At 38.2% G+C, this 12132-nt stretch overlaps 1 protein-coding gene across 2 annotated transcripts in view; it reads right to left on the bottom strand.

Annotated features, from left to right (window-relative positions):
• Positions 1 to 12132, bottom strand: part of drd2a (dopamine receptor D2a) — a 60202-nt gene that overhangs the window by 21368 nt on the left and 26702 nt on the right. The window contains exon 2 of one of the 2 annotated variants that reach the window (XM_005720842.1): positions 3025 to 3335. The exons of the other annotated variant lie outside the window; for it this stretch is intronic. Within the exon in view, the coding sequence (XP_005720899.1) occupies positions 3025 to 3303 (279 nt within the window). The 5' untranslated portion in view covers positions 3304 to 3335. The remainder of the gene's footprint in view (positions 1 to 3024; positions 3336 to 12132) is intronic. 2 annotated transcript variants of the gene reach the window in all.

Raw genomic sequence — 12132 nt, 5'->3', positions numbered from 1 at the left:
GCGCAGCTTGATGACATCATCAACATGCGCTATCGCGATAGAGCGATATAGTCAAAATCTCTATCGTTGGCCAAATTTATATCGTTTCTATCGCCCACCCCTATACAACAGGAGCCATCACTCTACTCTACAAACTTTCTCTGGTTTCCAAATTGAAATTCTGTACACATATCAGCCACAACGCCTGACAGCATATTCTTTACAAAGCTTTAAACAGGATTTAAACTACAGCATTAGCTGCCTCCGCAGGTAAGGCGGGTGTTTATTCCTGCAGTTTTTGTGCAACACTGTTCATAGCATTCATTAAATTCATGGCTCTGACCAGGTCACTGTAGCTGATCGCCAATTATGCACTCCAAGGTAATAGACTAACAGGTTTAGTTCTTGGCATGATGAATATTTTCCACTGATTACATTTATGAGCCATTTGGTTTGCAGTAGTTTTCAAACATCTGCCTGCTGTGTGGATGCTATAAAGACATGAGGCAACACCTTGAAAGCAAATATTCTACTATATACACGTTTTATTCACCCTTACTTTAAACTAACTCTCACCTTCTAGTTATGCAAAATGTTCCTTCCGTACGCTTTCTAAATCAGTCACACTAGGCAGAAAGCGAAACCTGCACTAATTAATGCAAATTTAGTATTTAATAATAAAGGGCAAGTTGAATAACCTGCCCACACTCTGTGACTATGTTCCCACTGTAGTTCATGCTGTTACATCCTTAACACGAGTTAATACACGAGTTACATGATGACCTGAGTCAGTGGCATTATAAAAAAATTCAGTGCCTACACATGAATACAGAAAAATAGGAACAAAAAGGAAAGATGAGGCTTGAAGAAAGGCCTCTCCGAGTTCAGCAAAAAACAAAATAAAACAAACACAATATTGTAAGTATTGTCATGAAGTTTGTTTGTTTTAATCATCTGAAACGAAGCCTAATTTCAGATGGTGTCCGTGATGGAAGAAAGATGTTATGAAGAACATGAGTTGAATAATTGACAAATCTCTGCCTAAATTCCTCCGTTGTGAGCTCTGAACATATAAGGCCATCTTCACTCAACACGCTAATCCAGAGATTATGAAACTGTCTGGTGTTTACCTCAAAATGATGTGAACTGTGCAGCAGTTCCAAATAATTTCCTATTTTCAAGGATTTCTAGCGGACCAACTACTAGCGTCTCACTTTATCCCATCTCACATTAGTAGGAGGCCTGACAGCCTTGGAGGGACACACCAGAATCAGATGAGCATCCCACTCTAAACACAAGCTGGGAAGTAATCCCTTTTGACTTTGACAAACAGCCAGCACTTGCTTCCCAGCATATTATTCTAAGGAGGACTTCACTCTCCAAATTGCTGTTATTAGCCTGTTTGGATTAAATGGCTATAAAATTGAAGAAATCTGTTTCTTAATGCACCAAACTGCTCATGTGGGTCTTTCCCCCCCCCATTTAACTGTAAGAGATGTAGATTGAATGGAAAACACAGACGCCAAACATTTAGCTAAGTAAAATAATAATCCTATCGAGCTAGACTTTGATTCCTATAGATTTACATGAATAATTTTGCCAAACTACATTTATGATGTGTAGAGCCAGAACTAAGTGTGGGGCATCAGGAGAAACAAGAGCAGCCAACTACTCGGTGAGTGTTTTGTAATCTGATGTTATGTTTGCACACAACAGATCCTATAAAGGAACAGCAAACAGTCAGATTTTTGTCCAAAAGCATGCTGTGACTTATATTTGATGAAAGATCCGGAGTAGTTTTAGTGTTCGCCGTACTTCAAATGTGTTACACTTAGTAATGCACACTTGTTCAGTTAAATCTCTTTACACCATCAAAGACTTACTTTTCTGATATCAAATGCTATCTTTTATTGATAAAGTTTTATGCTGTAATTTGTGGGCTTTGATACGTTGCTGATTACAATTCATCTCCCACTTATGCGATCCGCTTTGATGTAGGCTCCCTCTGCATGTATCCAGCTGGCCAAATCAACAGAGACAACAAGTAAATAATTTGGATAAAAACAAACAGAATGTGCAGGTTGGATACTTTATGCATGAACGAGCTTGAATCTGATTGTTTTTGGCAATGACCACAAAAATATTCTTTTCTTTATTTGAAAAAATATGCCCAGATCATACGGACAGAGTTGGGCTATGAAATTCTTTAAATGCACTATAATCTGGTTAAAGTGATAATCATCAAGAGTTTCTGAGAAACACGGGGGGATTAAAGTCCCCGCAGTCTTAGATTGCTTTTTTTTCCTACATCAGACAGCGTGACCTGAAGCCTAATGGTCAGAAATAACCGCAGTATGAAGGAGGTAGCTTCCAGAGATGGGCAAAGATTTTTCAAAAAGACCGACCACATCCCACTCACTTGGCAGGATGTGCATGCTATTATGAAACATCGAAGTCTGCCTTCTCTTTAAAAATGTGATTCCGATGTGTCATATTTAAATGATGTACCATAATTCATTTAAAAAACAAATGCAGCAGTTCTCTGAATGAGAAAGGATGTAGCCCAGTATTTGGGTGAATTATAGCCTAACATCCAGCTCTTGTTCAAATAGACTGCTCTGACATTTTGCTGTTGTCACATAGTGGGACTACATTACAGGCCTTTATCCACTGCAGGACTGATGTGAACACATTAGTCTTCACCTTTGTATCACCTTGAGCCTGTGACCTGTAGTTAACTGTGGGTGACTGTTTGGCTCAAATCCTTTTCACCAAGATTATTTTACTGGCATGCAATTTCACTTAAAGTCCTGCCCTTTCCAGTTTTTTAACCCCTTTCTAAAAAGAATGATTTAAAAAGAAAACTAAATACTGCTTTTTAAGATGGCAATTTTCTGCTTTCTGAAAACCCGAGACACAGAGGGGAAAAAAAGGTTTAAGAAAAAGAAATAAAAGAGCATGTCTGCTGCATAGGTCATGTCAGGCTATATGTCTCTTCGAATATGGGCAAAGAGAGTGTGTGTGCGTGAATTTCTACAATCCTACCTCTAAGTAGACAACCCAGGGCATAACAAGTGTGGCCACCAGAAGGTCAGCGACAGCCAGGCTGACGATCAGGTAGTTTGTGGTGGTCTGCAGAGCCTTTTCCCTGGACACAGCCATACACACCAGCACGTTGCCGAAGACGATGACGAAGATGAGCAGAGTAAGCAGCATGGCGTAGTAGTTGTAGGGGTGCTTCTGCTCTTGGTCTGTATCGTTGAAGCTCCATGTCCCATTGTCATAGAAACTGTCATTGTAGGCATACTGGGTAAAGACATCCATTAGCTGTGAGTGACAAAGGCCAAGAATGGGCCCTGCAAAATATGCAAAAGGAAAGAAATGCTTTATTAATGCTGTATACATTTAGGGTTTGCCGACTGAGAAATAAAAAGCTACAGGATGACATCTGAGGTTAAGTTTTCAAGATTTTGATACAGGTTTATCTTGTAATGGAAATGTAAAATTAATATCTTTCCTCAGACACTGTACTCCAGTTCAAAGCAAAAACAGACCTTCGAAGTGTTTTGCTAAGTGCATTCCTTAGTAGGTACTTAGCCATCTTTGGCTGCAGTTAGAGCATCAAACTTCGTGTGGATTTATCTAACAAGTCTAACACATCGATTTTCTTGGTAGAATTGAAACCAATTTTTTGGTTTCTTTTTTGTTTTTTAACTATTATATTTATTTACCTTTGTTTAAAAAAAAAAAAACCTGACAAGATGTTAAGAACATTTGATGGCAGAAATATCAACAGCTAAAAGGGCACCTGCACAAATTTGAAACCATTTTAACTAACCACTAGTTATGTACCATAAGAACACACATGCAAGCATATGGGCATTATATAAACATAACACATGTAATTAAGAGGCAACATCATCAAGATAAACAACAGAAAGACATCAGAGAAGCAGATAAATAGGAGAAAAAAAACACACCAAAAGAACAAAATGCAGAAACATTAGCAGAAAAAGTTAGGGGGGTACTGGCAGGTTGGGAAACAGCTGCACAAGTGGCAATATATGGAGTGATCCCTATTATTTTAGTTGAGGATGACTTTGTTCAGTTAACAGTTTTTTAAAATTTAAAGAGAAAGAAGAGCAGTGATCTCAGTGACACGGTAAAGGTATGAAGAGCACGAACTAATGCATATTACAACAGGTTCATGAGGTTAACCACTTACCAGAGAAATACAGAGTATGAAAAGTAAGAATATCTATCTCCATAGTTCACCGTTGTGTGCTGACCGGCGTTAGTCTAACACAAGAATGGTCTGTTTATCCATCAAAGCTAAGGTGGAGAACAATCTGTTTGGGAATACTACATCATTAGGTTAATCTTTAGATTGTAGCCTGCTGACATGATGTGAGAAGGACATGGTGATCTATGATAAACCCTCAAATGCAACAATCTTTCAGGCTACAAGGGGGACAGAAGCCTTCCTACCAGATCACACAACATCGTCTTGGTAGTGTTTGGAGTAGAGGCCCTGACGGCTGAAGTGGAATAAGTGCTGCATCTGACAAGTGACTAATGGCATTAAGAACTGTTTATCGGTGTAAAAGTTACCAGGACCATTCACACAGAAGTAAAAGTGGATATAAAAAAATCTGCAAACCTTGTTGTGAGCATGAACTATTATCTATATATTGAACTATATCGATTGACCTCTTCGGTCTTCATTCATCCATTTTCCAGTGACAACAGGCTCATGCTAGTGACAGACATACAGACATACAGCATGTAAACATTACTGCATCCTCTCAGCTGAGCTTTGATGGATACCATTTTGACTGACATATCAGACCAATGTATTCTGCCATGTTTATGGCTGGTACTTCTACACATCCCTATAACACCCAACCTGACCTAAAGAGACCCTAGTGTCTCCCACTAGGGTGGGAATACAAAATTATGTAACACTAAATACAAAATTATGTAACTGTGTTGGATAATGTTAACTTCCACCAAGTTCCTTCCACTGTTCTGAATAAAATATGAGAGGAGCACTTTTTAGCATGATGTTGGTAAGTATGCAACCACCAGCCACAACATCATTTGTTATACACCATGAATGCTAGCTGTGAGGACACTGAAAAATTATTTTAGGGCATGGTTGCACCATGGAAGGAGACTTCTTCCCTGGTCCACTGTGAGGGAAGACATCATATACTGTATGCATTATTAATAAGAGAAACAGATGTCGATCAAAAATATGACAAATTGTGGAATTTTAAGCTATTTGGAGGTGCAATCTGTTGATTTTTGCTGAAGAAGTGCACGTGTTACATATGGATGACTGATTCTGACAACCATGATTTTCACTGTAAATCATGGTTGTCAACAAAAGAAGCCAACACTCAGATACTAATCAGTGCAAAAATAAATAAATAAGTAAATAAAAAATCTTGGCTTGTTTTCTTGGCTTACTTATTTGCAGCAGTAACACACCAACAGTGCCATCTTCACCTCTTCCAGTTGACACAATTTCACACAGCGTCTGCGGACAGGACGCACGAAGCCCCTCCCCTCACTAGCAGCTGAAGTAGTCACCATTCACAACACTGAAGGACACTTTGAGGAGGTCAGTGGAGCTCATGTTTCAACAAGATTAAAGTATTAAACAGTTATTAGCCAGACCGGTGCAAATGTTAATGTTAGCTGTTTAACTATTAGCGATTATCCTGCAGCCACATTAGTTGTCATTTATTAATGGGCCAGCCAGTGGCTCATTAATAAGATGATAACATTAATCTTGGAGCTAGGATTCAAATACTATTGTTCATGCCTATCTGTAATTAATATACTGTAGAGCATGGAATTGTCTCCCAGTTTAAAATGAGAATCTAAAAATACCAGTGTGATACTGAATGTCATTCAGCTGGACAAAACTCACCCGTATACTGTACAATAAGCAATCAGTATCAGCAAGAAGAACAAAGCTTATTTTTGTTAAAGCACTGAAAAACAATTAGAGGCATTTTTCAGTTCGGTGAAACAATAACTAGATCGACTACTGCTTGCAGACACACAATAGGCTTGTTTTGTCCCATGATACAGCTCTGACAGTTGTACTTAAAAAGCTTTCAGAATGAGACAAAGCAATTGTGGGGGGGAAAAAATCCTATGAGGTGATTCTTGGTGCCTGATTGTCCTCTACACATGCCCTTGGGAACTGTGACCAAAGGCCACCTTTGTTTCATCAAACCTGCGGCTTTGGCTTTTCATGGTCTGAGAGCTGTTCAGATGTCTTTTAGCTAGGTCCCTGGGGGCTGTTATGTGCCTTTTAGTGAAGAATGGGTTTTCTGCCAACTCTAACAAAAAGGCCTGATGGTTGAAGTGATGCACTGAAGGTTGTACTTCTGTAAGGTTCTCCTGTCTCCACAAAGGAGCTCCAAATCTCACTGGATTCATCGGTAGTTCCAAAGTCTAAAATCTGACCTGTACTTTTGGGTGCTTTTAATGCTGCATAAATTTCCATGTGTCCATGTGTAAAGGCACACATATAATGATATGTGTGCCTTTACACAATCCTGTCTGATAGTGCAATTCTACTAACCTGTTAATGTTATATATCATGCACCTCAATAAAATAAACAAATAAATAAATAATAAACTAGGAAAACACACAAATGACTTATTATTAAACTATTTTAAAGGTAAGTGAATATTGTATTTGGAGGCAATGAAGTGTCATCAGTACAGGGGTATGGTTCAATTTCCACAAAGCTGTAATATAGACGCAATCACAAACAAGCCACAATTCATTATCATGTGCAAGCAACTTTATATTTCTCTGTCATTCAAGTCCAGTTGTAACACTTGATGTGTTACAGTTTATGAAACATTTCTTTATCTTCGGGTGACCGTGGCTCAAGGGGTTGGGAAGCGCATCTATAACCAGAAGGTCGCCGGTTTGATTCCCGGGCTCTCTGTCCTGGTCGTTGTATCCTTGGGCAAGACACTTTGCCCTTCTTGCCTACTGGTGTTGGCCAGAGGGGCCGATGGCGCGATATGGCAGCCTCGCTTCTGTCAGTCTGCCCCCGGGGCGCTGTGAATAGTGGCATTGTAAAGCGCTTTGGGTGCCTTGAAAAGCGCTATATAAATTCAATCCATTATTATTATTATAATTATTAATAATTAATAATTATCTATTAAACTGATTTAGAGAGTTTGTGCTTTAAGCAAAACTGCAGCTTGCCAAAAAATCATGCTGTAGGAAATATGACTGAACCCCAGATGGTTCTGGGATATGAAAGTCTGTTTACTCTGATGTGTGCTTTGCATTCATCTTCAGTTGACTACAATATTGCTAAAATATTATCTTGCCTTCAGATTTGTCATAGTCACAAAATAAACACATCCACTGCAAAGCGCATCCTATTTTACAATACCCTCAGCAGTGTTTTTACCCCCACATACCTGTCTAGATTAATGTTTATGTCATCCTCCACTTTCTAAGCTCCATTTTCACTTCCTCTTTCCTCCTCACTCACACACTAATTGGTTCTACAACCTTTCAAGCTGCCACTTCTGCTGACAGAAATCTACTTCAAATCCCCATTTGGATCTAACTCGCTTTATCTCTTCAGCTAATTTAAAGCCAACAATTATTGTCCTGTCCTTTAATTGTTTTGGTAGGTTGTTTTTGTTTTTTCTTTGTTGCAGGGTTATGACCGTCATCAGTCAGTGTTACCCCCTTGCTTACGGCCAAAGGCAAAGCTGCATATCTGGTTCGGTGTTACTTTCAAATGGAGGTTTTGTGTGGAAACTGCTACTGTTTCTACTGTTGTTTTCTTTTCTGCATGTTTGCTGATTTTTTGTAACATTACTTACAGGAAAAATTACTTTTAAATTTAAAGTAACTTTAAGTGTGTGATCTATAATTCAATATTTTACTTTAACATTGTTTTGATGAACAGAATATTTAACGGGAATGTGAAAATGTGAATCTACTCTATGTTCAAGTGTTGCTGTGAAGTTGCCTTCCTTAAAATAATACAACATGAAACCAAGTGGCATGCAGTTACTTTTGCAGATAGCCAAGCAGAGACTAACCACCCTCCTATCCACAATCACAGACAAAAACGTTTTTCTCTAATATTTAGCAATTCAAGATAAATTAGATCAGATTAAAACATACTATTTATGCTGACTGTCTACACTGTTCATGGAGGTTTTCACCTTTCTGCAATCTAATCTTACATAAATGTTTTCCTATTATTTCCTATTAGCTGACAATGATAAGCGGTTGATGAATTTTTCAAACTATTCCATTAGGATAAAAGGCAATGAAACACCATGAAAACATTTAGTACATATGTTATTCTGCAGAAAAATGTTCCCCATTATTAATACATATCTTTTGGTTGAATTAATTTTAAATACTTTATATATTTAATATAATATTATAATATCTGCTCAGTGTCCAGTATCATATTCTACAAATCACATATTGTAGTTGCTGTCCATTGAGAACCACATATCTATGAAAAAACAGTTGTGCATGAGTTTAAAAACACAGGCCCACATCCTGATGATATTTTTTAGCATATTAAATATATAAATAATACAAAAAAATCAAAAAACAAAACAGCTGAATTAAAAGCCTTGAGCAGTGGTTGACATGGTGAACCGTCAATATATACAGCAGGAAAAATGCAAATGAAAATATCAATGAAAAAAGAAGGTGGAGTTTTGGCAAGCAGTGCTCGCCTTGCTTGCCCTGACAAAATGGTGAAACATCCATCCAGGTCACCTGTAGCAAGCCGGACATGTCAGCCAATGTTTTCTTTTTCAGGCTTGTTTTCTTTTTAGCGTCTTTACTGAATCTAGTTTCTTCATCAAGTTTCTCTACAGACTTTTAACACCTGCTTGCAACAACTGGTGTGTAGAGGACATATCTTTTTGCAGATGCTTTTTGTGCCCTTCAAATAAGTTTCTTATTTTGGCATCCTTGAAAATCTTCAGTGATCAGGACATTGTAAAGGACACACTGTTAGGAATTTTAATAGGGTCTGCTCACTGCAATGATTAGATTATTTATATTTTTGAGAGGTTCACACACTGGTTCTGGCCTCAATTATTATTGACCTTGGAGATGGAACCATTCTATCCCCACATTGTGATCATATTTATGCAACTAAGTACAGTGAAAAACAACACCAAAAATGACGCCTCTTTCTTTGTGTTTTTCTATTTCTTGAGCTCAGAAGTCAGCTGAATTATTAAGAAAAGGTACCAGCGGAGGGCAAAGGAAAACCAAAACCCAGGGAGAGGGTAAAGAAGGATTAAGTGAGAAGCAGTGAGAAGTAGAAGGGAGGGAAACATGCTCCCGTTAGGATGTGTAAGCAGTGCTCTAGGGCACCAGTCTGTGTGTACCCTGCAGATGCCCTGTGCTGTCTAATCTTATTTATTTTCCCACTCTACTTACTTAGATACAGTACGTGAGACTGTTCCCACTGCTGGCCTGATAGTTGGTGCTTGCTTATAAACAAAAACATCCACGCTCTCTGTGCTGCCTTAAATAGCTCATATACTTTAAATTCCACCCTCTGTGACCAGTTTGGTTAATAAAATAGAGTATATCTTTCAGACAGGTAAGAGAGTCATTATAAGTGGTCAAAAAACGCGTCAAATTCACTGCATGCAGGACGTTTTCACCAAATAATACCTGCTGAGTGCTTGTATTAAAATATCTAACAGAATATTGAAATACACCTTTGAATGTATTTGGGATATTTTGTGTGTTCTTCTGAACAAACAACACTGTAAAGAGCCTTTCAACTTTGTGAAAGCAGCTGTCGTCTGTAAGATTGCTCTTGCCAATCCCGAGCCAGCTACCTGGCCCCAAACACTGTAGACTGTCGGGTTCCTCTGGTCCTGTGCTGTTTCTGTTTTGAGCAGATTGCATGAGATTTGCTTTCACAACATCTTTTAACATTTAAACTTTTACATGTAAAGCAGGCAAAGTGATATGATACATAATCTCACCAGCAAGCTACTCATTACGAGACTTAAGGGTTCTGCACAGTTCAGTAAAATCTTGGATTGGTAGCAACCAATTAATATTAACAAGCAGTCTCAGTGTAGAATTCAAACACTGCAGCTTTTTATAGTTGCTGTAAAACGACTAAAAAAATTGGTACACCGAAAAAAATAAATGAAAGGTGAGAGCCTAAAGCATTTTTTGAATGTACTTATTCCTTAAAAAAAAGGCATGTGCTTTTATTTTTGTCCATGAAGCTTCTGGAAATTTAAACTTTAACTTACCATATCGCACATGTTAATGCTTTGGATGCTTCTAGGAACTCATTTGCTAGTAATTTAAACAAGAGAAAATAAAATAAACTTGGTGACTAATCCAAAAATTAGAACATACTCTTGAGACTCTTGAATCTTTTCATTTCTTTGTATTTTGTTAGGAAAATGGAAAATAGCAGCAATTTATCAAGACATGCAAATAGAAACTGAAAAACATTATAAAAAGCAAAAACAGTTTATGGGGTTTGTCCACCTTCAACTGAACTCTCTTAGGCAACTACCTTTTCATTTGTTTAAGCGGTCTTCAGCAATAGTCCTCCAGGATTCTTGAAGGACATTCACAGCTCTTCTTTGGATGTTGGCTGCCTTTTGTTCTGTTCTCTGTCAAGATGATCCCACACTGCTTTAGTAATGTTGACGCCTGGACTCTAGGGAGACCAATCCAGGGCTGATAGTGTTCCATTGTGTTTTCCTATCCAGGTGTGCTTTTACTGCATGTGCAGTGTCTTTTGGATCATTGTCATACTGAAAAGAAAAGCTGTTGCCACTGAGATTGTATTGCATGGTGGGTCAAAATCAGTTTTGATAAGGACATCACCTAACCATCTCCCACTGAGTCTAAGGAGCTTGGAAAGAAAAGTGTCTGAACTTCTTTAAGTTGCTTGAAGATGTTTCACCTCTCATCCAAGAAGCTTCTTCAGTCTTATTCACAGAGAGAGTGAAACGGGCAAGTTGCCACTGCCTGTCAGGGCTGCAGTGTTGGGAAGTGGTCGGTGGCATGGTAACATCTTTGAACTGATTACTGTCACTGTACACTAATACGATAATAAACTAAAATAATATATTTAACTGACTAGTATTTCTGGTAATGACAAGCAAGGGCAGGAATTTAGTTTAAATTCCTACAAAATTTAGTTTGGAAGTGCGCCGGATACGCCCAACAGGTTAGAGACCCTGGACCCAGAACTCGCTAGAATTTATATTTCTCATCTGGCCTGGGAATGCAATGAGATTCCCCAGCAAAAGCTTTAAAATGTGGCTGGGGAGGAGGTTGTCTGCAATATCCTCTGCAGTGCAACCTGACATCAGATAAGTGGAAGATAACTGATAGATGGATGGGGGGATATTGTTATCTCTCTCTATTTTCTTTGGTTATTAGTTACAGTTTTCCCCATCACCATGAGCCAAAATCCTCATAATGAGAATGAAATGGATAGAAGTAAGATATTAAATGACATTTAATAGCCATAACCTTCAACCTTTTTAATCTCATTAGCATTAACTTACTTTATATTATCATTCAAGCTGGATGCTTTCACTTACAGTCCAGTATTATCAGTATTTTTTTTGTCAAACTTTTTTATGTATTTTACTTGTAGCACAGTGAGCGTCTCATGGCAAATGATATTCAGCACTATTATTTCAACCTGAGCCTTACCCTTTTTTTGTTTTTTTAAAACTATCATCACTTCTGTAGAAAACACTTTGCAAAGGTGCGCCATTTCTTTCTTTCTCCTCAGACACCACACTTATCTTTTACAACATCCACCCCGCCCTCTCCACTTCACCTTGAAGTGAACTTCTTCCTTACAAAGAGCATGGCAGCATGTAGACAGGAAGCAGATTCTGATTCACTAACATTTGCGCTGTGATAAGAACAAAATTGGCTGGAGGGCAATGTTTTATGAATCTGATGGTAATTTTTGCATGTACTATTATTATTTTTTGTGCAGGGTAAGAACATTTCTGTGCACATACAGTGGGGCAAAAAAGTATTTAGTCAGCCACCGATTGTGCAAGTTCCCCCACTTAAAATGATGACAGAGGTCAGTAATTTGCACCAGAGGT

The sequence above is a fragment of the Pundamilia nyererei genome, unplaced genomic scaffold (genome assembly GCF_000239375.1).
Source record: "Pundamilia nyererei isolate P.nyererei 1_Seehausen unplaced genomic scaffold, PunNye1.0 scaffold00003, whole genome shotgun sequence".
Classification (NCBI taxonomy): domain Eukaryota; kingdom Metazoa; phylum Chordata; class Actinopteri; order Cichliformes; family Cichlidae; genus Pundamilia; species Pundamilia nyererei.
Note: the sequence above shows the minus strand (reverse complement) of the source record. Positions and strands in the feature narration are given on the sequence as shown.